Source organism: Rhinolophus hipposideros (assembly GCF_964194185.1).
Source record: "Rhinolophus hipposideros genome assembly, chromosome: 26".
NCBI classification, from domain to species: domain Eukaryota; kingdom Metazoa; phylum Chordata; class Mammalia; order Chiroptera; family Rhinolophidae; genus Rhinolophus; species Rhinolophus hipposideros.
This window is the reverse complement of record NC_138072.1, coordinates 22,003,402-22,030,832: the sequence shown is the minus strand read 5'-3', so window position 1 is coordinate 22,030,832 and position 27,431 is coordinate 22,003,402. Positions and strand designations below refer to the sequence as shown.

The 27,431-nt window shown below is 37.9% G+C and overlaps 1 protein-coding gene and 1 pseudogene across 3 annotated transcripts in view; one reads left to right on the top strand and one right to left on the bottom strand.

Moving 5' to 3' along the window:
• ERO1B (endoplasmic reticulum oxidoreductase 1 beta) overlaps positions 1-27,431 on the bottom strand; it is a 49,950-nt gene that overhangs the window by 20,229 nt on the left and 2,290 nt on the right. For both annotated transcript variants that reach the window (XR_013992658.1, XM_081039142.1), the window contains exons 2-6: positions 20,549-20,668; positions 16,059-16,142; positions 12,277-12,318; positions 10,379-10,461; positions 3,818-3,891 (exon numbers count right to left, since the gene is read on the bottom strand). Coding sequence is in view for 1 of the 2 variants with exons in the window: in XM_081039142.1 (XP_080895268.1) it covers positions 3,818-3,891; positions 10,379-10,461; positions 12,277-12,318; positions 16,059-16,142; positions 20,549-20,668 (403 nt within the window). In the remaining variant the exon portion in view is untranslated. The remainder of the gene's footprint in view (positions 1-3,817; positions 3,892-10,378; positions 10,462-12,276; positions 12,319-16,058; positions 16,143-20,548; positions 20,669-27,431) is intronic.
• On the top strand, positions 8,809-9,743 carry LOC308493227 (nucleosome assembly protein 1-like 1; annotated as a pseudogene). The gene has a single exon. The product of its transcript is annotated as a nucleosome assembly protein 1-like 1 (transcript).

The following is a 27,431-nucleotide window of genomic DNA, read 5'->3' as shown; positions in this document are numbered from 1 at the left end:
ACAGTAGGCATAATTTCAAGAACTTGTTAAGACATTTAAAATTAAATAACCATTTTCCATGTTGAAACTTAAATGAGTATTTACTAGATCTCCACTATTTGGACATTTTAATAGAGATCTCTGCAGGATACAAAAGATAAAGAAAAACGGTCTGCATCACTGAGGCCCACATTGTAGGCAGAAAGGGAAACACATGCTTTCACACCATGGCTATGCTCACAAATGCCTGAACATAATACATATAAGCTGATGTGCCATATATGTTGGCACAGATGCACTCCTTTATTTACATGCTTCCTACCTTTTGGTGCCATGAGATTAAATCAATAGTATACAGGCACCTGACTTAAAATAGTGGCCAAACATGGTCATTAAAATATGACCATACCTGGCAGTATATTTTCCTGTCAGTCAACGATATTCACGGGACATTCAATGACCACATATTGGGGTTACCCATAATCATAAGGGGAAAATGGCACCCTGATCCATGCCTTCCAAGAACTACTTGGTACTTTCGTGATTCAGGAAGAGTACAAAGATAATTACAACTTCTTATTACTAAATGAGCTGTATCCAACTTATACACAACGGAAACATGATTTTGGAGAATACTGGCTGTTTCTATCCCTAACATTATACAGATATTCCACTCTACAAGTTAAGGCACAGAAAACAGTTCATTTATAGATGGATAAATGGAAACTGTCCAAGGTCATAAGTTGATTCAAGACTTAAAATAATTCAATTTTTAAAATCTTAATTTAAAAATAAAGATTCAAATCATGAAGTTAATAAAAATACTACTTTTATAGTAGAATTCCAACAAAAAGTTCTATAATTCACTAGTTTCTGTTACATATTTTTAATTTCTTTGCACTGGTCTTGGTTACATTCATTTGCACAATTGATTCAATTACGTATATAGGCTTTACGAATATTAAACACACATAAATGTATATGTACTGACATACATATGTATACATGTATAAGAATGTGTGTGTGCATGTAAGCCTACAAATAGGTAGAGTCATCTATGAACGTGCTCCATGTAATTTTGCAGATTTGACTAGTATCTCTTTGCCCAACAAAAGCAATTAAACAACCAATAAAGAATAACAACTAGATTCAGATATTAAAGTATAATGATTTAAAATGCATTTTAAGTGAGCAGACAATCACAAGAGTAAAATCAATTACAGTCAATTCCAGTAACTTTACTTTCTTAAGTAAAATTTACATTTTCAATGTTCTCAATGTATTATTTATTTAATTCAATCAAGAGTCGTTTGATCATTTTTTAATCCCTTTTCAAATCATGAAAAAGGTGGGTTTTGTTAATCTATAGAACGGGTTAGTGAACTACAGTGGCCCACAGGCCAACTCTGGTCTGCTGTGTATAAAGAAAGTTTCATGGGAACATAAACCATGTCATTTGGTTACAGGCTGCTCTCACACTATTACATCAGAGCTGAGTAGCTGCAACAGAGACCATATGGTCCACAAAGAATATTTACAATCTGTCCATTTACAGAAGAGAAGTTTTGTCAACCCCTGACCTATACTGAGAAGAGTTTCATCACATCCAGAGTGAGGAATGTGTGTGGGAGAAAGCCCCCTCTAGAGACACCAGCGCTGGTGCCCATCCGTACCCCTGTCGACTTCATTCGACAGACAGTTACTGCACATGTACCACTTCTGTACCAGGCACTGAGGGTATAGCAGTAAACCAAAGGGACAAGGCGCTTGTCCTCAAGTGGCTCACGATCTATGGGGAGGACAGACAACAAAGCTGAACTAAATAACGTGCCAGGTACTCTCTGGGAGAGATAGAGAGCGACAGTGGTTACTATTTTATCTACAGAGTGACAGCAGCCTTTGGTGAGGTTACATTTGAGCAGAAACCTGAAACAAAGGAAGCCATGCGCAAAGACAACAGCAACAAAAAATTGAGAGGGGTGGGGAGAGCAGCTTACCTTAAACTGTTCAATTATTTAAAACCCTACTATTTGATCTCTAGGGATCATCTTCCTTTCAAATAACAACAGAACCAACAACAAAACAGCAGGGAGCAGGGCTGTATGGATATAGTCCAATCAATTGGGGTGAAGCCTTTAGATTTGTTTTAATCCAATGATTTTCGATAACTGAAATAACTAAACACTACTCTGAGCGACTCTGATAGTATGTTTGGTAATTGTGGGTCTAAGTCACTGGGACACACAGGAACAGTACTACCCAGAAGGGTAGTGGGAATCCAGCTAGGATCATGGTTTTATGTGTAAGAACTACATAAAATATACAAACTACCAATTATTTTAATTATGTAATCCTAAGAATCTTAAAGGATTTCATTTAAATTCTTATAGGATATCTCTTCCACTTTTACAGTTTAAGAATTAATGTTAAAAAATGAGTTAAGCATATTAATGACAAGTAATTTAGCACATCAACTTAAACAGAGCAAGTGATCCCTGAGTAGTATTTTCCATTAAATACCTATAGAGAAATACATATTCACATTATATGCTATACGAGAAGTGTATGCATTCACAGAAATTATTTTTTAATCTGAAAGCTTGTTAAATAAGCACTACTGAAAATTTTTTATTTTAACCAAGGAATAGGTAAAAAATGAGAAATTGGAAAGAAGTGACTATGAGTGTTAAACACTCAAATATAATTAGAATGACAACCAAAAGGCACATGAAAGAGTAAGCAGTGACGTGTGGGCTTAACCTGGGTGCAATGGCTTGCTTTGATAAAATCTGCCAATTCTAAGTATAATAATGGGGTATTTTATTCATTGCCCATTTATCATATCCAGAGACCCAAAGAAGCGTTGCTTAGATTTCGTAAAAATTGCCCTGCTGAACCATATAGACCGTGATAATAACATTTCATCTCCCAGCATCTTCTCAATTCAGCAGACTATTGTAGCTCATTGCAAATTGTTCCTGGATTAACAGCACAATTCTACATGAGTCTTTTAAAAACCCTTTGAAAGCAGTATGACCACTCCAAACATTTTAAAAGTTCAGAAGAATGTCTGCTGTCTGTTTCCAATTATGCATGCTTGAACCCCAAATTCTTTTCCACCACCAAAAATATATCAATCCCAAGGTACAAGGTAAAACTAGAGGCCAAACGAGTGATTTAAGCCTACTCACACAATTCTTGGGAATATTCTCCTATAGATAAAAATTCTGAGACACTTCAATTACCTTCTTTTAAGAGAAGTGGTAGTTATCGTTGAACAGTACCCTGTCTTTGTACCATTCCAGGGGCTTCTTGGAAAGAAGGCTGTGGAGAAGTCCAGTTAGACTTCCAAAGTATTGGAAGGTGTCTTTATGATAGTTGTTGAGACCTCCAACAAATTCCAGTGTGAACACTGTTACAGTATATTCACAGAACTGTAAATTAGTGGCTTGAACTGGAGGTCCACAGGAGATGGGGTGTCATAATGGAAAGAATACAGGTTTTAGATTTAGCCAGATCTGGGATGAATCCTGTCTCAGCCTCCTGCTCTTGTGTGGTCTTGGGCAAGTTACTTAGTCTTCCTGAGACTCAGTTTCTTCAGATATAAAATACTACACACTTAATAAGGTAGCTGCAAAGATCAGAAGTAATGTACTTAAGGCACTTAGCACAGGGCTTGGAACACAGGCTGTCAATAAATGCCATTCTGAATAATAAGATCCACATAGAGACATCCAGTGCATGAAAGCCATAACTCTGCTGATATTTTAATTGATTTCAATGTCTTATAAAAGAGTTCAAGTTAAAATAATTTCGATAAAATAGTTCATTTTATTACCATCAAGTTCACAAAAGTGATCCTGTGAATCATCGTATCTTGCCCAGTCAATGAAAGCTTCTTTGCTTTGATTACTATAGGAAGGAGGAATAAAAAAGAAAACGATTAAATTTGGAGATGAACATTTTAACACTGCATTCTAGTATAACTAAAACTAGATAATATGAGGTCACTTCTTTTTTAATTAGATGGTGTCAGAAATTCAGTTGGAGGTTACATGAAGGAATGATGAAAACAAAGTACATGAAAAACATAGATATTAATTTCCATGAGTGATTTATATTTCTCAACTATATTAACACTATTATTAGTCCCAGTCAATATTAATTACTTGGACTAGAATATTAATTTACAAATATATATAAGATGTAGTTAAACACAAAATTCAAGCTGGCCTTCTCAATTGACTAAGAAATTATAGGGAATATTTATTATTTTTTCCTAAAGTAGGAATTAAATTTACTTTCATAATTCTTTTAACTTAAATTGCTTTTGCACTTATAGAACCCATAATACCAAGAATTGCATTTCTAGGATCTCCCATCCAACGTGGTATTCACTGGCTACACAAATGCCACTTTTATTATGGTACATCATACATTTTACATACTATTAGTACCTCACATTTAAAAAAAAAATCTGTGAATGAGAAATCTGACTTGGAAAACTGATAAAGGAACGACACTCATTCAAAGAAACTTTGACCTGCATTCACTTTAACCTATATTCTCTGTCTCCAGTACGTGATGGCAGCACCTATAAGTATTACTACCCTTCTTTATTTGCTACTCAAATAGAAAAAAACAAAGTGAAAAAATTGTGCACCAAGTATAAGTCAGATAATTCCTAAATGCGGTGCTGGCACAGCCAAGAATTTATTTTGTATTTGAGAAACTGCTGAATGATATAAGGTGGGCTGTACCACATCCACTTTATCAACAAATTTTTCTAATTCAATTTACTTTGGGACTTTTTTCTCCTATGGGAGTACATAATTCAATAAGAATAAATTTTGTATCATATTTGACTCAGTCGAAATATATGATGCCAGAAAATAAGAGTGCCTAACTTCTAATTACAGCTAAAATGATAACTATAGTTATGTTTAATCACACAAATCTTCTGTTGAAAACAGTAAAGAACAAAGCAATTCTGATATAAATTCCTATTTTCTTGTCAGCAACATGACTAATTTAGAGGAACGTTTTTCTTTGAGCATCCTTATTTGATGAGATTTTGCTGACTGCTCCATCTAACTCCTGCCTAAAGCCATGGTGTAGAAAAGATATGGAATGCTTATCTAATGCTAACAGAGTTGGCCCAGTTTCGTTTATAAATGAGTCCGAAAGAACCTTAGAGATTATCAAGTCCAGCTTTTCCAAAAGTCCATTTGAAGATGGATGCTAAGCTACTTATACAATGTCTTGGGTTTAACTTTAGGCTTCCTGTCGAGATGGTGCTGTGAGTTAAGGTGGTAGTCTTCGAAGTGGGAAATACAGGGGCAGGAAGGGATGGGATAGAGAGATTAAAAGGGGCATGAGAAAACTTTTGGGGGTGATAGATATGAGAACCATCTTGACTGTGCTGATTTTTGTGACTGTACACATGTCAAAACGTCAAATTATATATTTTGAATAGGTTCTATGTCAATTATACTTCAATAGAGCTGTTTAAAAATTACAGTGCTCACTGGTGGAGAAGTTGTGGAATGAGGAACTCTTGTACCCTACTAGTGGCAATGTAATTTGGTAGTCATTTTGGAAAACTATTTGGCAGTACTTAATTCCACTCCTAGGTATATTCTCCACACAAATGCATACCAAATGCACAAGTGTCTACCAAAGTATTTTTTGAAATGGCCCCAAAGTGGAAAACAGTAGGATGAAAACATTATGGTACAATCTTACTATGGAATACTATACACCGATGAAAAAGAAGTAAATGCTTCTAAGCTCAAGAACATGAATGAATTTCACAGACATAACATTGAATAAAAGAAGCCAGATACAAAATAATATATTCTTCATTATTCCATTTATGTACGCAGGCAAAACTAATCTCTGTTAATAAAACTCAAAATCATGGTTAACATGACAGTAATGACTAGAAAAGTCCACGTGGCAATCTTCTGGGGGTTACCAAGTTTATTGTTTTGGATGGTGGCTACAGAGTTGGGTTCTGTTTGTAAAATTAAATGGACCTTTACACTTAAGATCTGTATACATTATATATGTTATACTTAAATTTAAAAGTTTTTAAAAAAATAACTTCTGTTGAACAAAAACAACTATCAGCAAAATTAAAAGACAAGCCCTAACAACCTATATAGCCAACAAAGAATTATCAGATTATATAAAGAATGCCTACAAATGAATAGTAATTTAAAAATGCAACCCCCACCCCCATGCATGCCTATGTTTATTGCAGTGCTATTCACAATAGCCAAGATATGGAAACAACGAAAATGCCCATCAATAGATGATTGGATAAAGAAATTGTGGTACATTTATACAATGGAGTATTACTCTGCCATAAAAAAGAATGAAGTTTTACTATTTGCAACAACATGGATGGACCTAGAGAATATTAGGCTCACTGAAATAAGTCAGATTGAGAAAGACAAATACCATATGATCTCGTTTATATGTGGAATCTAAAGAACAGAATAAATGAGCAAACAAAACAGAAATGGACTCAGAGAGAGAGAAAAAACTGATGGTTGCTAGGTGGGAGTGGGGTTGTGGGGGAGAAGGTGAAGGGATTAGAAAGTACAAATTGCTAGACACAAAACAGTCACCGGGATGTGAAATACAGAATGGGGAATAAAATCAATAATATTGTAAAGATTATGTAGGGGGCCAGGTGGGTACTGGACTTATCAAGGGGATCACTTCATAGATTGTGTAGATGCCTGACCACTGTGCTGTATACACCTGGAGCTGATGTAGAATAATATTGAAATAACATTGAATGTCAACTATAATTAAATATATACATGGTCACGGGATGTAAAGCATAACATAGGGAATATAGTCAGTGGTATAGTAACAGCTATATATGATGTCCGGGGGTAGTAAATGTCTAATCATTATGTTGTTTTATATTCCTGAAACTAGTAATAAAAAAATAAAATAATAAAATAAACAGTTAAAAAAAAATGCAACCCGCCAATGGAGAAACAATAGCAAAGAACATAAGCAGGCAACTTACCCGCTAAATCATATAATGCCTTAAGTCCCAATCCCTGGATCATTTCTCTATTCATAGTCTCTCCTTGGTAATCACATTCAGGTTTATGGTTTCTAAACACCATACAGTCACTGACTGACTTCCACATTTTGTCTCCAGCCCAGACTCTCCCCTGAAGTTGAAACTTGTGTACCCACCTGCCTGACCCACATCTCCAACTGGGTGTCTTGTGGGCAGCGCACACTTAAGTCCAAGGTTGAACTATAATTTTGCTCCTCCCGGGGTGTCCCCAGTTCAGTGGACAGCAAACCCATTTTTCTAGTTCCAAATCTTGTAGTCATTCCTAGCTCCTGTCCTTTTTATACCCCACATCCATCAACTCTACCTTGAAGACTTACCCAGAGCCTGAGCACGTCTCATCATTTCCACTGCTACCACCCTGGTCTCAACGAAACCACCATTAGGTCTTATCTAAATTCCTACAACAATCCCATAACCAGGCTTCCACAACAGACTCTTGGCTCCGTCACACTCTCACTCAGAATCCACTAATGACTTTTCATTGCACTCAGCTTAAAGCACTATCCATAATCATAATGGCTGTCTTCACGGTTCTATAAGAGCCCCACCCCTAGCATCTCCTGACTTTGTCATCTTCTACTTTGTCCTTAATCACTGTACTCCAGCCACAGTGGCCTTCTTGTGGTTCCTTAGATGGTCTAGTTATGCTCCTGCCTCAGGACTTTGCACTACCAGCTGTACATCCCTGAAACACTCATCCCCCAGGCAGCCATATTGTGACTCATGCCTTCATGAGCATTATGCTCATGTGTCCTGTTATCACTTTGGTCTTCTCTGGCCACCCAATTTAGGACAGTGCAACTACTGTCGCTCTATCCCTCTCTATCATTCTTCCCTGCTTTATTTTTCTCACTGGCACTCATCACCATTTCACTTAGTTCCCATATACTTTAGTTGTTTATCGCCGGATGAAGCTGCAGAGGGCAGGAATTTGTTTGTCATGCATACTGCTATATTCCTAGCATCCTACAACAGTGCTTGGCATATTGTAGGCATTCATTTATTGAATGAATAAGAAACTCAAATGTCCAATAAACAGATTTTTTAAATGCTCATACTGACTAGTAATCAATAAAATATAAATTAAACAAAAATGAGATACTATTTTGCAATCAAACATTATCAATTTTTGGCAAAGTAAGTTGTCAGTGCTGGAGGCAGTACATATCCACACAAGTACTCTGGAAAGCACCTCTGAAAAGCCACTAGGGCAATATCAAGAACAGTTGCAAGAGGGCAGTCCTAAGATTCAGCAATTTTACTTCTAGTGTACACCAAAAAACAAAACAAAAACAAAAAAAAACCCTATCAAAACAACTTTATCAAGGATGCTCAAGGTAGCACAATTTGTAGAAGTAAAAAAATTTGAAAGAACCTAAGTGTCCATCAGTAGGGGAATAGATAAAATATGATATATTTATATGGTGAAAACTATTCATCAGTTAAAAGAATGAGACAAACCTGTTTTAACATGGATAGATCTAGAAAGCAAAATATGCAGGGTAAAAAGAAAGTTGCAGAATGTTACATACAGTATTATACTATTTACATAAAGGAAAAATAAAATCACAGGCATAAAACTATATACATATAGCTTTTTCAGCGCTGTCTGCTCGTGGCACCACCTCCTACTCCTCCTGTGGCTTTCCTGAGTCACCACCTAACCAGCTCCGGCCGCCTGGCTACCCATGCCAGCCACTGATATTTGGAGTTCTTACAACATGGCAGTCACTGACAACCAAGAACAGTCTGAATTAAGTTTTGGATGATGATGAAGTAGAAGAAACTGGTGAAGAAACAAAAATCAAAGCGCGTCGGCTGACTGTTCAGATGATGCAAAATCCTCAGTTCTTGCAGCCCTCCAAGAAAGACTTGATGGTCTAGTAGAAACAGGACGGGATACATTGAAAGCTTGCCTAGGGTGGTTAAAAGGTGAGTGACTGCTCTCAAAACCCTTCAAAGTAAATGTGCACAGATAGAAGCCAACTACTATGATGAAGTTAATGACCTTGAAAGAAAGTACGCTATTGTCTATCAGCCTTTATTAGATAAGTGATTTGAGATCATTAAGGCAATTTACGAACCTACAGAAGAAGAATGTCAATGGAAACTAGATGAGAAAGACAAAATTTCGGAGGAACTAACAGAAAAGGGCAAGTTTGAAGATGAGAAAAAGGATGAAGAAAAAGAAGACCCCAAGGGAATTCCTGAACTTTGGTTGACTGCTTTTAGGAATGCTGACTTACTGGGTGATGTGGTCCAGAACATGACGAACCGATTTAGAAGCAGTGAAAGGCACTAAAGTGAAGTTCTCAGATGCTGGCTGGCCGTGAGTTTTGTCTTAGAAGTTCACTTTGAACCCCATGAATATTTCACAAATGAGGTGCTGACAATGACATGTAGGATGAGGTCAGAACCAGATGATTCTGATCCCTTTTCTGTTGATGGACCAGAAATTACGGGTTGTACAGGGTGCCAGACAGATTGGAAAAAAGGGAAGAATGTCACTTTGAAAACCATTAAAAAGAAGCAGAAACACAAGGGACCCTAGTGGGGCAGTTTGTACTGTGACCAAAACAGTATCCAATGATTCTTTAATTTTTCTGCGCCTCCTGACGTTCCTGAGAGTGGAGATCTGGGTGATAATGCTGGGTGAAGATTATGTGGGGTGCCAGAGGGGTATTGGACTTATCAGGGAGACCACTCGATGGTCTGTGTAGAGGCCTGACCACTGTGCTATATTCTGGAAGCTGAAGTTGAACAATATTGAATGTCAACTATAATTTAAAAAAAATAAAAATAAACAAATACACACACACACACACACACACACATATTTGGTCACGGGACATGGAGTACAGCATAGGGAATATAGTCAATGGTACAGTAACAGCTCTATATGATGTCAGAGGGGTAGTACACTGGAGGGGTTATCACTTTGTGAGGGGTATAAATGTCTAACTATTACATTGTTTTGTACACCTGAAACTAAAAAGAAAAAAGAAAGACTTAGGTTCAAATTCCTTTTACCATAATAATAGACCCAGAAGCCCTGCTAGCTGAGCAATCTTCTAAATTTTTACTTTTGAATAGAGGCAATGTTGATGATTTAGAAATTTAAGAACAAATCAGCCAAGAGCAAGCAAACCTATCACAAAATTTAGGATAAAGAATAACTTGTTCCTCTTAAAAAGTAGTTGAAACATTAGTGTTTTAAACTCACAAGAAAAAAAAGGAGATTTCTGGTATAAACAAGAGAATATTTTTTACTACTACTAAAACAAAACTTACCTTAATGTGCTATTAATTGCTCCCAGTTTATTAGCTTGCTCACAGTCTTCTAATTCTTTGGTATTGTTTGCCTCTTTCAAGTACTAAAAGGAAGTTCATAATAAACACGTTCAGCAAAATTCATTCCTTTCTCTTTATTTCAGGCTCAACCGGCAGAACAGTAAATCTGTCAATGCTGATATACACTAAACATAGATAATCCTATTACTGAAATCCTTAACTATGTACGAAATGCAAATGAAAATTAGTCACAAATTTCTACCTAATCAATAAGCAAGGACATTAAAAACATAACAATCATCATTTTGGTGATGATGTAAACTGAGAAAACCCTCTTGGGAACATAATTTGACATTTATTTAGAGCTGTGAAAATGCATAAGCCCTTGAGCCAGCAGTCCCACATTGAAACCATATCGAGAGCAGTATTTAAAAACAAAAACAAAATCGAGGCACCACCACTTTAGAAAGTTGTCAGGTACTATCTTGTGATGCTGAGATAGTCACACCGTATGGCCCAACAATCTTATTTCTAATTATAGACCCAAAGGAACTCTTAGTGTGCGTGATGAGACAAAAGACAAGACGCTAGTGCATCACTGTTTTTAACAGCAAAAGGCTGAAAACAATGGAAATGTCTATCAACAGGGGAATGGCTAATCCATGATACAGTCATACAACTGAATATTATGCAGATGTTAAATTTTTAAAAATCTACATACATCAATAGAGACAAAATTTCAAAAGCATAATACTCAATAAAATTACAACCTCAAAAAAAGGTTTTCAACCTAAAGAAATACAAAAATATAATATTATTTAAAAAATTTTTAAGTTTTATATAAAAGATCTAAATATATACTTGTGGATACAGCAAAATAAAGTATAAACATAAAAAGGATCACAGAAGGATACACATCAACTTCAGAAAACTGTCTAGCCCTGGGGAGGGAGGAAACAGAACGGGATTGGGAAGGAGTCCAGAACGGATTCCAACTGTCTTTATACAATTTATTTATTTGCTTTAGTTCTGAAACAAAAATAAATAAATGAGAATGAACACAAACAAAAGGCCACATGGGGGAAAGCATGCCAGAAGAAAATGCAGCGAGGATGCAGAAGGAAGCAGAGAGAGAGAGAGGGTATCATGATGTACGTACAACAGTGAAAAACTACGAGTGTACCGTTACCTAAAAACATACGAATAACAAAGTCATTTATGGCATGCTCAGAAGAGGGAAAGGGGAAGCTTTAGTAAAGGAATATTTTAATTCCATTTGTAACTACTATGCTCAAAATAACTTGACAACTGTTTACACAATATAATCCTGAATATGACAGGTTGACTAGTGGAAACAGAAGACCAAAAATACGTGTACGATTAAACACCTGTTGAGGAGGCCATCTGACACGGTAGTGACACTTCAGAGTTCTTCTAGAGGTTGCAAAACAAAACTGAAATATTTCATAAGAAGCTATATAATTTTAATTGTAAGAATATACAATCTCTCTGCTTGCTACAAGAATTAGAAATTTGGGATTTTAAGGCAAAACATATCCATTCCCAACCAGCATGTTTCCCCGAAAATAAGACCTAACCAGACAATCAGCTCTAGTACGTCTCTTTTTGGACTAAAAATTAATATGAATATTATATATTAATTATATTATATTATAATTATATTATAATTATGTTATAATTATATTATATTATATAAGACCGGGTCTTATATTAATTTTTGCTTCAAAAGTCGCATTAGAGCTGATGTTCTAGCTAGGTCTTATTTTGGGGGAAACACGGTAACAATGTTATGGTTCTCTTCTACAACTCCTGTCAAGCAGTAAATGGTAAGTTTCACCATGTAAAGCAGAAATATTCAAGGAAGAAGAGTGACTCACCTTATTAGAACTTCCAGCTTTAATTCCAACTGGGATTTTACTCTTAAAAGAATAACAACAGCAATTTTACAAGCAATCTTGATTTTTTTTTTTCAGATTTCTTCACAAATTAGTAATGCTATTGCTCTGATACAAAGGCTATTTATTTTACTCTATGAAGAGAAAATATACATTCAAATTCTGTTTTTATACTGCCTCTGTGAGGTAAAAGGAAGAGTTATACCAATGTGCAGATTTGTAATCATAGGACAGAAAATTGAATGACACACAAAATTAAAGCATCAAAATGAGCTCTAATTTAAACTCTCAATGCAGTATTTAACAGTTTATATAATTTTTAGGTTTAAAAAAAATGACAGTCACTTTTTCCATAAATTTTCTTACCACAGAAAAAGAAGTTCTTAAAATTTTCAAATTTATTTGAAATATATTATGCTTAATTTTAATTTCTGCTCTAAAATGATGTTTAAAGTTTAAACATCAATTTTGGATTCATAGAAGGCTAGAGTATGATTAACCTGGGATTTACCAATAGAAGAACTGCATGTATGTCTGATTTTCTTTTCTACAAAGCTAATAATTGCTTTTAGGCTTTAATAAACAAACCAATGAATTATCACACCTGGTTTATCAAACACAATAAAAAAATCACATCTGAAATCAGACAATCACAGGCTGATGCTCTGATCAACCCAGGAGACTGATTTCCAATGTTTATGTCAATGAGCTATCAAATTAATGGCAAATTAACAACTAAAAAATTTTCATGTTTCATAGATACAGTTTAACCAAATATTCAGAATAAACATTTTTCTGTCTGGCTAAAGAACGTAAATAACAATAAATTTTTTCCTAATCAATAAAAAGACCACATAGACACAAATGTTACTTGCTGCCAGTATTTTATCATTTCCATGTTTCCTAGTATCTCTAACAGAGGGCAGAAGAGAGAAAACTATAAAACTGAAGTCAAATCGAGCAGTCACAATGATATGACCTTGAATTTAAAATAAGGAATAAATAGTAATCCAAAGCACCCTCTGACTCCTGTATGTCCTCTAACTAGAATGGCATGTTAAAATCTTTAGCAGCTTTTTAAAAGGTTTGATGCTAAATGCAAAAACTTGACTTAAGCAAATAATCTTAACATAGACCTTTTAGAAATATGGCGGTAGGCACCATAGAAGACCGTCATGAATAACATAAAAATCACCAAAAAAGAATTATTAAAAGTAATTATAACTATAAAGTTAACAACCCACATCGAGCATGAAACAAACCTGACTGGTCACTAACACAAGCACCGTGAAGCAGAACAACAGTTATAGTTAAGAGAATGTGAGCTTTAACTCTGTATCATGACACGTTTGGGGTCAATAGGAAATGGCTACTGAATTTTCCCCCAAAGAGAGAAAAATACAAATATCCTCACATCACTTAAAGGAACCAACATGAAGGGATCGTTTCTGTCTCTGGGGAGAAAGGGAAGGGAACAGACAGGAATTTTTAAATGTATATGCAAACAAACACCTTTACTTATTCTTATTAGAAACTTGACAAAAATAGATAATCCACTGTCCACAATAAATGATTATTTTAACGTAAAAACAATTTAGAAGTACATACTGTGCAGCCAAATAACTCTTACAACTCAGCAATAAAAAGGCAACTCAATTTTAAAATGGGCAAAGGATTTGAATAGACATTTTTCCAAAGATGGTATTAAGCACCTGAAAAGATGCTTGATGTTATTGGCCATCAGGGAAATGCAAATTAAAACCCAAATGACATAACATTCAGAGGATGACTAAAATAAACGAAGACAAGTGTTGACGGCATGTACAGAAATTAGAACCCTTGTACATGTTGGTGGGAATGTAAAATGTGCAGCCACACTGGAAACAGTTTGGTGGTTCCTCAAAGAGTCAAAGCTACTACATGATCCAGCAATTCCACTGCAAGATATACACTCGAGAGCATTGAAAATATATGTCCACACAAAGCCTTATATCTGAATGTCCATAGCAGCATTATTCATAGCAGCCCAAAAGTGGAAACAACCACATGTCCATCAATTGATGAATAACCACACAATGGAATGTTATTTGGCAATACAAATGAAGGCAGTAACAAGACCACATAGTATACTATTTTATTTACATGACACGTCCATAACTGTCAAAGCCAATTAATGGAGACAGAAAGTAGATAAGTGTTTCCAGCGGGAGGGGGCAATGGGGAGTGACAACTAATGGGCAGGGGTTTCTTTCTGGGGTAGTGAAAATGTTTTAAAATTAGATAGTGGCGATGATTGCACAATTCTGTGAATAGACTAAACACCACTGAATTGTACACTTTAGAAAGAGTGAATTTTAGGTCTCAATAAAGCTGTTATAAAAAAAATAAAAAATTTAATAAAAATAATTCTAGTTCATACTGGCATAAACATATAATTACATAAATAAATAAAGGGAAGACAAGAAAAATCTCTTGCTTACAAAAAAAAAATCTCTTGCCAACTAATAAACGTAGAGGAAATGGAATCAGAAAATCACTATATGGCAACCATTATATAAATAATTCAGGCAAGAATCATCAATGGATACTAAAATTATGATGGTAAAAGTATAATGAAAACTGGGATATTTTCATAATCTCAAAGATTTTTCCCACTTTACAGTGAAGAAATCTAGCAAACACCACCTTTACCAAGTGATGACAATGACAGCATGTGCCTCCTAATACGACACATTAAGAAGGACAAAAGGACACATTACTTCTATGACACACCTGCCAAAAGTGCGTGGCCTGAATCTGACAGTTAGAAAACATCAGAAAAACCCCAAATTAGGGGTATTCTACAAAATAACTGGTATACTGGAAGGGAGGGAGGAAAGGAGGGAGGGAAAAATGTCAAGACATTGAAAGACAAACTACCAAGAGACTATTCCAGATTAAAAAGATTAAAGAGACATGGCATCCAAATGCTACATACAATTCAGGATCAGAAACTTTTTTTTTCTCGCTATAATGCACATTAGTCAGTTGGCAATAGATAATTAAGTTCTATAGACTACATTAATATTAATTTCCTGTATTATTAATTATGCTGTGGTTAGGTAAGAGAATACTCTTGTTTCTAAGGAAATACACACTGAAGTATTTAGGGGTAAGGAATCATGCTGGTAACTTATACCTAAGTAGTTCAGGATAATATTAATATATACAGATAGAGAACAAAGCAAATGTGATCAACATGAAAGAGTAGGAAATCTGGATAAAAAGCATATGGGATGGCTTGTAGTATTCTTCCAACTTTTATCTAGGTCTGACATTATTTCAAACTAAAAAGTTAAAAAACATTATACTCTTAAAGGAAAATGAAGATAACGTTTTTCCCTATTAGGAAGGACATTCGTTGAGATCTTTCTTTCATATTTTTAAGGACAAAAAATTAGACCAATTGGTTAGGTAGGAAAAGCCAAAAGTAAAATGAAAACATAGAGTATAACTAATTACTGATGAAGAAAAATAAAAATCACGCTAGATGGCACAAACCAAGATCTAAAATGTTGTATTCCCTTACTAACAAGACCAAGTAAAAACCTAATTCCGAGCCTGAAATCTCCCCACTTTATGCACTTTAATTCCCACTTTAAATTTGAAATTTAAGGTCCAGTAGCACACTTTTTGCCTATGAAACAAGATGAAGACTCAATAAAGCGTGAAGTCAGTCAGGCAGTTGTAGATGCTAGAACGGCCTCTGGTTTTAAATGTGTTACCTCTGGACAGGGCTCCACATGACAGTCTTTTATTGAACAATGGCCATCTTCTGCCCAGAAAGGACACGGTCGCTTCAGGTTAACCTTGGAGAAAGAATGAATTAACATGAGCAAGCGTGTGTCACAGTTGTGCAGTGCTCTTTTCAGTGTCACCACACTGGGGACGTGGTGGGGAATCAGAAGAAGCGCCTATTGTATAGTTCAGAATTTAAAATGACTGCAGTTTTTCAGACACCAGATAGAATATTGGGTTTTAAAAATAAATGATGCTATTAGTCCTCTGACATTTCAAACAAGGAATCAAGTGCACGGCTCACGTGAAGAGGCTGGAAAGCATCTGACTACGCGCATGCTTCCCCGTGGTCCAGGGTTCTCACGCCCCGTTCACCGAGCAAGTGTGGATGGCACCCACTGGGCACCAGGGCTGGGTGGGCTCCAGGGGAAAAGGAGGCAGGAAAAGCACTTCCCCCGGAACTCACAGTCTACTAGAGGGAACAGAAATGATATATTTGTATGTTTATTTAATAACAAATTGTGGTGACTGCTACCAAGGAAAATTCAGAGTTCTGTGATAGAAAAAGAGGGGGCTAGTGGCTGGAGGCCTCGGAGGAGGTAATATTTCAGGACAGATGAACGTTGCACCACGCGTGCGTTTGGGTAAAGTGACAGAGCTTGGATAGTCCTGGGAATGGAAAAATGCTGATTTTGCTGACTTTTAGTGGGGGAGGGCACATTGTGCAGGACATTTTAACCATTGGAAGAACTCTGAAATGTCACATTCTAAACATGACGGGAAAACAGTAATTCAATAGGACTTCCAGATGGATCACCCATGTCGAAGATCACAGTTGTATTCTTGCTTCATCCCCTTCAAACAGTTCATTACCCATTTCTCACCACCTCCACTGTCACCACTCATTTCTAGCCAAGATTACAGCAAGTCTCCCTGCTTCCACTTCCATCTATTCTCACACAGCAGCCACGACTCTCTTTGAAACCTAATCTGGATTATACCAATCCACGCTGGAACCTCTTGTGGCCTCCATCACCTTTGGAGGAAATGGAACCCTGCCGCTGGCTCCAACGGACCCTCCGTCACCCGGCCTCCTGCCCTCCTCTCTGAGCTCATGCCCTGCCACGCGCCCCAGCCACCCCGGCCTTCCTGCTGGGCACACACCAGGCTTGCTTCTGTCCCAGGGCCGTTCTGTCTGCCTGCACTGATGCTCCCCCAGACCTTTCCATGGCTCACTCCCTTTGCCTCATCCAGCTCTCCCATGGGCCATCCACTGGCACTTACTATGTCAGACTTACTAACATACCCAGAATTGTGCTCTTCCCTCTAGTAATTCTTGACGTCTCAGCAAATAGCAACTCCATTGATCCAGTCCCTCAGGCTAAAATCTTGGCATCAGCCTCGACTCTTCTCTTTCTCACCCCACAAACAACACCTCTGAAAATACGTTTTGAACTGACAGATACGTTCAAAATACGTTTTGAACTTTGAGAGAAACAACAAGAGACAGACACTTTGCCCAAGGTCACCTCACCCCTTCCTGTGAGGGCCTTCATCCAACGACTGGTGCAAGGATCTGGTGGCCTAGACCTCTAGCTCATGTGGGGACAGCTCTGAGGGTCATCCCATCTTAAGAGGTCCCCAAGGCCTGCACTGAGGCTGCATCACAGCTTTACTTCTCCCTCTCCCCACCCTTCCTTTCCTTTACCTAATTTGTTGGGAAATTTTATTGGTTCCAAGAGTAGCCCCTAATTAACTTCTCATACACTAATCACTGTCTCGGAGTCGGCTTCCCAGGGGACTTAACCTGTGACAACCTGGCCAGCTCCAAAGCCCTCCGATAGCTCTGTACCACACTTACAGTAAAATCCAACATCCTCAGGTGTTTAACAGGCCCTCCTCTAATTTGTTTCCTCTAGCCCTTACCTTCCTCTCCAACTCTGCCTGTCACTCACTTTCTTCCAGCTATGCCAGTCGTCTTCTTATTCCTTAAACACGAAACCTTTCTACCTGCAGTCAAGCCCTTCATATCTGCAGTTCTACTCCCCTTCCCTGGCGTGTTCTCACCCCAGGTATTGGCATGGCTTACTCTCTCACAGTAAGTATGTCTTGGCTCAAACGGGACAGCATGAATACCTTCCTTTCCTGACCAACTTCTTTAAAATAGGGCTACCCACCCTCCGCACCCCTCTTCCTCTGTATTTCCTACTTTGCTTTATTTTTCTCCAAAGCACTTGTAGCCATATGAAATTATATGGTATTGCCTACTTGTTTATTGTTTGTCTCCCTAATCAGATTGGTCAGTTGATAGAGGTATATTGTTGCTTCTAATTATATTTCCTTGCTTGCTGAATCTAAGTATGTCAGTGTGTTTAAAATTAACCTCTTCTCTTAGCTTTCCTTTTCTGCCACTGTTATATGTAGAGTATACTGGTTACATTTTCTTTTTGTTTGAGTCAGAGATTAAGAGAACTAGAAGAAGAATACATATCTAAATATCCTTGACTTGGGTGATATCTAAAGCTAAATGCATTAACTAGATCATTGCATTACTCTCCTTGTGTAGAGGGTATGAGTATATGCTGGTTCCATAGGGAATAATTTCATGGTGTTGGTTAGAACATTCTTTAAATTACATGTATATGGGTAAATTGTATGTTGGCTAGCCAACGCCCACATTGTAATTTTTGCCTATCCAACTTCCATGTTTCCTTCTTCTGTTACATCCCTCCTAACTTCCCTTTAAGAAAAAAATGACTGCCCTTATATTTATGCAAATAGGAGTGTTAACCAAAGTGTCTTCCCCTCTTTTGTTCATTAGAAGGAAGTCCTTTCTCCCTGGAATCTAACTCTTGCATAAAGTGCTGCAAAAATACGAGTAAATGGTGAATTAGACCCAATATTTTGGTGGCCCATAAAGAGAATGGTCATTAGTGGCCACTCTAATTTTCCCTTTTCTGAAGTATGCTACTTCAGCTTATCTTTCAATTTTGCGAGCTGCTCCCACAACTTTTCTTAATCCAACTCTGCCTGGGATACCGAAACCATTGTTTCTTCATTTATAAAATGTGGCTAATACTAACCTGACAGTGTTCAGTGTAAAGATTAAATGAGATACTCATTCATTTATTCAAATGTTTGCGTACCTACTATTGACCAGGCCTGTGGGGATACAGAAATAGAAGACATAATCCCAAAAGGGAGAAGTGGTAGAGTGAGGGCTGAGACACCGTGAGTGGAGATGTGATCGGGGCGTTCTGTGACAGGATGACCTTTGATACAAGAAACACTTCCTCCATTGTACTAGCCCGAACCATGTGAAACTGGCAGCATTCAACCATTCCGACCTATAACAGCAACAATTTAATCTGGTTAAACCTAGTAGTAAAAAAAGAGCAAGAGAAATCAGCTAGAAACGCAGACAGACTGGTAGATTTAGAGGCGGAATGAGAAGAAGCTGTTCCCATCTGTCTCATGCATGTGAAATGCCCAGAATACTAGACACTCAGTAGTTTCTCTAAGCATAGATTGCTGTGTGAAATAAGTCTGCGGGAGCTGCATTGTTTTGTATAGAGGAGAAACATTCACCTTTTCTGGGTATTCTTGGTGCTGACCTGGGGGTGGAGATCATTCCCAAATCTTTAATTCTCTAATTTGCTACCTTTTACACTACTTACAATTACTGAAATGCTGGATTTTTTTTATCCTCTAAAATATTTAAAGGACTAAGATAGCATATACAGAAACAGGATAAAAGAGAAAATCTGCTTAATTCTTAAAATATACTAAAAAATGAAATCAAGGAATACACCCAACTGAATACTGAGAGCAAGAGTGCAGGCAAAGCACAACGGCAGCTCTGAGTATATTGTTCTTAAATGTAAAATACTGTCCTTTTGAATATGCCTTATTGCTGCTGCCTTTAAACTACCACTGCTGATTTGTGAAGGTCTAGAGGAGACTACTGTCATAATAGAGTTCAGGACCAATTCTGCAGTATTATTGTGGCTGGTGTTCTGTGTGTGTCCGCAGCCTGGCTGGCAAGCCCTCCAGTGAGCTGCCCAGTGACCGTCTGCTGCCCTGGCACTTTACATTGCCAGCAACGCTGGCACAGGCCACTGCCCTCCGCTCCGTTCAAAACCTGTGCAGGTGTGTCTAGACGACAGAACCTAAGGTACAAGGGAGGCTGACAAAATAAGTCCTCGCATTCAGCTTTTGTGTTAGGGAGGAGTCTCTGCCTCAAAACCAAAACTGAAAGACAAAGAATTCCTCAAATATAGGAAGAGGGTTCAGATTCTTAGTGTTCAAAAAGACTAACAGGTTTTCAGTGCAATACTTAATCCATTTCTGTGACAAAAGACACACATAGGGTGCTGAGAAGAGTTAAAATGGGCTTTCACATGGTGATAAAAGTCACATCTGTAGACAGCTATATAAAATTCTTTGGTACCAATGGAATGAAAAATTATAACCATACCTTGTAATAACGGAAGTAGTCTCGCTCTTGCAATTTTTTCATTTTTGGGAAGATTTTGAAGGTATTGAATTTATCGATGCTATCGACATCACACAAGCAATCATCTAGCACTCCCGTGACCTAGAAAGAAATGTATGTATACAATTTAAAACCTGTTTCGACCTTACCAAATCTGTATTGTTATATAAAACAATAATTTATACATTCAGATTAGCTAGTATTTGCTCATTAAGATACAGAACATTAAAGCAGTCACTTACTTTTTAGTATGGTCAATTCAATAAAAAACAACAGAAGGATTAGATGTCCCCACTCTGAAGAACAAAATAGTCTTGTCTAGTGGTCAAAAAGCAAGATACGGCTGCTTCTTCCCTTGCCTAAACATGTATAAAGTCCAAGTAGTTGTTGGAATGCCAAAGCAATTCCTTCCAAGACGACTGACGTCACATTGCTGTAGTAACCCTACCTTTTTTTCAGACTGCCATTCAAGGAACCCTTATGTGATGGTCATGGCACTAAGAGTGTTATGGATCTCATTTATCCTCTAAATACCCAACAAAACAGATATTATTATCTTTGTTTTACATGTAAGGAAATTAAGCCTTAGCAATGTTAAAATAATTTTTCCAAAGTAGAAATGAGACATAAGCCCAAGTCTGTCTCACTTTAAAATACATGCTTTTATCCACTATGCAAAATATACATTAATCAAAGATACACTGATATTTCCAAAGTGAGTTCAGAATCCAAAAAGTCCATAAAACATTCTTCAGCTAAATCTTAAAATGAGATCACTGACATGCTCGGCTTCTTTGAATCTTCACAGAATAATGCTGAGTGAAAAACACCAGTCCCAAAGGTTACATACTGTATGGTTTCATTTATTTAACATTTTTGAAATGACAAAGTTTTAGAAAGGGAGCACAAACAGATAATTGGTTGCCAAGGTTTAGAGACTGGACTAGGGATGGTAGCTGGAGTGAAGGTAGGGGAAGGAGGGGGTGGGTTATAAAAGAGTAACAGGAAGCATCCTAGTGTGATGAAATTGTTCAGTACCTTGACTGGTGGAGGGTACATACAACACATGCGATAAGGAGCATGCAACTCATACATACGTACATACACAGATGAGACAAGGAACCAGGTATCTGAGTAAGATCAGTAGATTGTGTCAATGTCCTGGTTATAATACTACATGTTTACAAAATACTACCATTGGGGAAAACTGGATAAAGGGTACATGGCATTTCTCCATATTATTTCTTACAACTGCACGAAATCTACAATTACCTCAATTAAAATTAAAATTTAAAAAGTAAATGGGACTCAGCCTGTTACAGGTGACTCATGGGACCAGTAGGAGGAATAGATGCAAAGAATGCCAGAGAATGGAAACCAGTCCTTCTCAGTGGTTTGTTTCTGTCCAATGCTTTCTTCCCAGGAGTGTAAATGTGTCCCCAAACTCCCTATGATATGAAGAGTTAGAGCTCTGTTACCCTGAGATAAAGAACAGGGGTCATTACCAAGAATTTTGGCTCTGGAATTCTGTCTGTTGTGATCCCATTTACTAAGGTCTTGTCATTACTGTTTCCCCGAAAATAAGACCTAGACGGACAATCAGCTCTAATGCATCTTTTGGAGCAAAAATTAATATAAGACCCGGTCTTATTTTACTATAAGAGGAGTCAGGGCATGGACATTACTTATTTTACTATAAGACCGGGTATAATATAATATATATAATATAATAACGGGTCTTATATTAATTTTTTGCTCCAAAAGACGCATTAGAGCTGATTGTCCAGCTAGGTCTTATTTTCAGGGAAACACGGTAACTGCCAAATTTCACCCCATTTGTCTAACTACTCAGAAAACTTCAAATTCTGGCCCCTAAATAATAGCAGGAAGAAAAAAAAAATGCTAGAAATAACTTTGTAGGTTTAAAAAAATTTTATCCAGTGATTGCTCTTTCTTATCAATTTTTCTTAAATTGTTGACTTTTAGTTAGTAAACTATATTTTATTTCTTAAAATATTTTAATTGTGGTAGGGGCCGGGGTGAGGTATACGAAATTACCAGGTACATATTTCTAACTCTTGAAAACTATTACGAAGACAAAAACCTGTGTATCAGCAAACTTACAAAAGTAAACGAGAAATGCTGCCCGTATCTTTTAAGTCCCTCCTTAATCACAGCCACCTCCCTTCCCACGGAGGTGAAAAATCTTACTTTTGTTTTTTTTTTTTTTACTTTTCTTTGTAATTTCATCGCAAATGATGTGTCCCTAAACAACATATGTAAAGTTTTTCCTTCTGATTTTGAACTTTGATATTAATAGAAATCTAATGTGTGGATTGTTCTGTGATGTGCTTCTTTTGATAACATTTTATTTTGACATCTACCCAAGACGACGACTGTTACAGTAGCTGTGAGTGTTAAATGCTATATGAAAGTATCACAGTTCTTTTATTGTTGGTTCATATGGTACACTGGCAGAATAAGGGCCTCCAAAGATGTCCATGCCCAGACCCCTGAAACCTGTGAATTTATCTCACGTGGCAAAAGGGATTTTGCAGATGTGACTAAGCTAAGGCTATTGAGAGAGTAACATTAGACTGAGGGAGAGAGGAGTGTCTGAGTCACAGAGAGACTGGAAGATGCTACACCACTGGCTCTAAGGATTGGGGAGGAGGCCGCACGCCGAGGAACACAGCAGCCTCCACGCTGGAAAAGGCAGGAGCGTCTCCCCTAAAGCCTCGGGGGAATTCGCCGCGCTGACCCCTGATCTTAACGCCGGAAGATCCACTCTCGGACTTCTGGTCTCAGAACTACAAGTTTATGTTGAAATTTGTGGGACTTTTTTTGTTGTTACAGCAGCAATAAGAAACCAATCATCTATATTTAGGTTGTTTCCAGATTTAGCTAAAGAACAATGCTATATAAACATTTTTGTTCATCTCTCCATATAGTATATAAGAGTTTCTCCAGATTATATGCTTAGGAGTGTAATTGCTATAAGTATATGTCCAGTTTCACTAGAAAATGGCAGGCTTACTTACAAAATAATTGTGCCAATTTACAATCCTAGCAACAGTGGATGGGAGTTACTGCTAAGACATATCTTCACTGATATTTGATATTAACAGAGGCTTTAATTTTTGCCAATCTAGTAAAAACAAAAGGGTATCTAGTTTTTTAATTGCACTAATGAACTACAATGTTCTTATGTTTTTATAAGACATTTGCATTTCTTCTTGTGTGAAATGTCTCTTCATGTCTTTTGTTCATTTTTCTATTGGGTTCATTTTCATATTGACATCAAGAATCAATCCTGCTTCTTCCCCATTCTATTATGTTCTTCTGGAACTCGACTCAGACATATCAGAGCTTCTCTATTCTCCATGCCCTTAAAGCTCTTTTGAACATGTACTATCTGTTATCTCTCTGGGCTTCATTCTAATTTATTTTCCATTCATTTATTTATTCGTTCAACATATTTATTGAAGGTCTAACATAAGGCTTGCACTGTTTTAAGTGCTGGGAATATAGAATTAGAAGAAAAAAGACACAGACAAAAATATCTGCCCTCCAGGATTTCTTTCATAGGGGGAGAGAAAAAAACAAATGAACAAAGTACAAAGTCTGTCAGATGGTAGATAATAAAGTAATATGGAAGAAAACTGGAGAATTGAGATAGGTATTGCAGAATTGGGGCTGCTACTATTTAAAAAAGGATAGTAATGAAAGGTCTCACTGAAATTTTGGTAAAATTTGAAGGAGAGAAAGGAGCAAGCCATGCTTTTTTTTTTTTTTTTGAGGGGGGAGCATTCCAGGAATTGGGAATACTAAATGTGAGGCCCTACGGCAGTAAGTTGGCCCAGTGTTTTTGAGGAATAAAAAAGTGGGTATGTAGTAGGTTAAAAAAAAATAGAATTAAGAGACCATTATCAGATTTTTGGCTTTTACCAAGTTTGGTGTTTTCTCACACCAACCAATTCGGTGCCCAATTCAATTCTGATACTATTTGGAGTTTGAGGAGAGCCCACAGATTAAGGGCTCAGATCCACAGGACTTCTTAGATGCTGTTCCCAAGCCCCAGACCACCTGCACTTCTCCGACTGGCTATAAATCAGGGGTTCCCACGACTACCTTCTCAGGTTTGATAATTTGCTAGAATGGCTACAGAACTCAGGAAAACACTTTATTAATGTTTACTGGTTATTGTAAAGGATGCAATTCCTGAAAAGCCAAATGGAAGAGATTCCTCGCTACTGGGAGATGCAAGTGCTGAACTTCCATGCCTCCCAGCCTCCCCCCCCCCCACCCCACCCAGCCAGCCAATGTGCTCACCAACCCGGAAGCTCATCATACCTCCTGGGTTTAAAAACTTTTACAGACCTCCATCACCAGCACCCGTCTCCCCATCCTGAAGGTCAGTGGGTAGGGCTACAAGTTCCTGTCCTCTAATCACTTGGTCTTTCCAATGACCAGTTCCATCCTGAGGCCATCTAGGGGTTCCCACCTAAGTTACTACATTAGCATAAAACTTGGGTGCGACTGAAAAGGGCTTCTTATGAAAAACAAAAGGCACTCTTACCACTCAGGAAATTCTAAGGGTTTTAGGAGCTCTGCGCCAGGACCAGGTGACACAAACTAAATGTATGGTCGTATTATACCTTTCTGAGTGAGATAGGAAGCCACTGGAGTTTCAATCAGATGGTAAAAGGAATACGAAGTACAAGGTGAAGAACATGGAGGGTTTTTCTCTTTTATATTATATGATCAGGGAAGGTAACAACTGACATAAATGGCCAAGTCAAATAAGATGACACTTCAGAAGAAATCTATGAACAGGAGCGAGTGAAGCCACATAAATAGATGAGAAGAGTGTACAAGGCGTCCAAAGGACTCCAGGCAAGACCATGACCGTGTTTCAGGAACAGGGAGGTCAGTGTGGCCGCAGCACAAGCCTAAGGGGGAGAAGACTGGGCGGAGCAGATCTGAGTGAAAAGATCGGGAATGTGGCTCCTGGTCCGTCAGGTTTGCGATTCCTAGTAAGCACCCCAGTGGAGATGCTGAAAGGCAGCTGGAGATAGGGTCTAGAGCTGACACTCCCGGCCTGGAGATTCTGAGAGTCAGTTATATGGATGGTGTTGAAAGCCAAGAGACTAAATGAGACACCAAGATAGAGAGGAAAGAGTATCGGATTTGAACCCTGAGGGTCAAATGATTAGAGGTCAAGGGCAGAGGAGGAACAAGCAAAGGATACTCAGAAAGACTGGCCTGGAAGACAGGACTCGTATCCTAGAAGCCACAAGAAATAAGTATTTCCAGGAGAGTGAGTGGTGCGCTGTGAAAAAATCCTGCTGCTAGGTAAAGAGAAGATTCAAAGACTACTGGCTTGAACGACAAGGAAGACATTTGTGACCTTGATAGGAGCATCTTCGGAGCAGTGGGAGGGGCGACAGTCCAACTGGAATGAGCTGGAGCGAGGTCTAGAATAGGAGAGACAAAGATAACTCTTTTGAAGACATTTTATTCTATAGAGGGGAACAGAAAAATGGAGCAGAGAGATGGGTGGGTCAACAGAGAACTTGACAATCGTAGCATGAGCAGCACGTTTTATGATGACAGTACACAGCTGTCCCTTTAGAGAAGGAAAAATTAACGATCCGGGAGAGAAAGGGCAGATTTGCTCAAGCCAGGTCCTTGAAGGAGAAAGGATTGGCCTTTGATAAGAGTACGAACAGTTTATCCACGGAAATCCATGGGAATCGACAGAAGTCAAGATGTAGGACTGAGACCAGCAGGTACACAGACATGGGCTGCTCTGGCTCATCCAACTTTGTTAGTAAAGTATGAAGCTAAGAGTGAGGGGGAAGGAGGAGTTGGAAGATTAAGTAGAAAGAAAAAGACAAAATAATCGTCTAAGTCAATAATAATTTCTTCCGCTGGGTATAATCAGCTACTTAATCCAGCCACTGAGTTTCTAATTTCATTTCCAGAGCTTCTGTTTCATTGTTTTAATCTCTTTAGGTCATTCTTTAATTTGGTCCTTTATTCCTTTTATACTTTCAAGTTTCTCGTTCTCTCTCTTTAAACACATTAAACATGATTTTAAATTATGTCTGATATTTTCAGAATTGAGGTCATTACAGGTCTACTTTTATAGTCTATGTTGCTAATACCTCATTCATGGTGCCTTGTGTGTTTTGTGATTTGTGACTGTTAGCCACTACTCTTCCTGGCACTTTATCTTCAAGAATTTTTTAGGACCTGGGTTGAAAATAAATTTCTCTAGCAGGGATGGATATTTGCTTTTACCAGTAAGCTGGGGGCAAACCAGCCCGGGACTGCTATAAATCAAAATTTCCATTCAAAGCCTTTCCCAGCACAGGTGGCATGAATATGGCCTGCAAACCTGTATAAGAGTGGCTCATGGCTACAAATTCTCAAGGGAGTTGCCCCCCCCGCCCCCCCCCCCCCCCGCCCTCTCAAGTTTCTTTCCTTTCCCCTTACTCACAGTGGGATTTGTTTCTCATTCGCCCTTATATTGAGAGTGTATGTAGCTCTTCAGAGTCCAAGTTTCATGGTGAGGTCTCGTTTTAGTTTCCTCTCCCCAGGCAACACAGGCTGTATGTCTTACCTATTCCATCCCATGCAACTGTTAAAGCAGAAGCTCACAGTCTTCAGGGTTTGGGAAAATCCCCAGGGTAATGCACTGGAACAGCACTATTTGAGTCCCAAGACTGTGGCTTTCCATTTTGGGGGGGCCCTCTGTGTATTCCTGGGTTTCATGCCACCTCCGAAATGTATGTACAAAGGTTTAAAAATATATCTGACTGAAACTACTTTACAGGAAGACAACTAGCTATCTCACTAC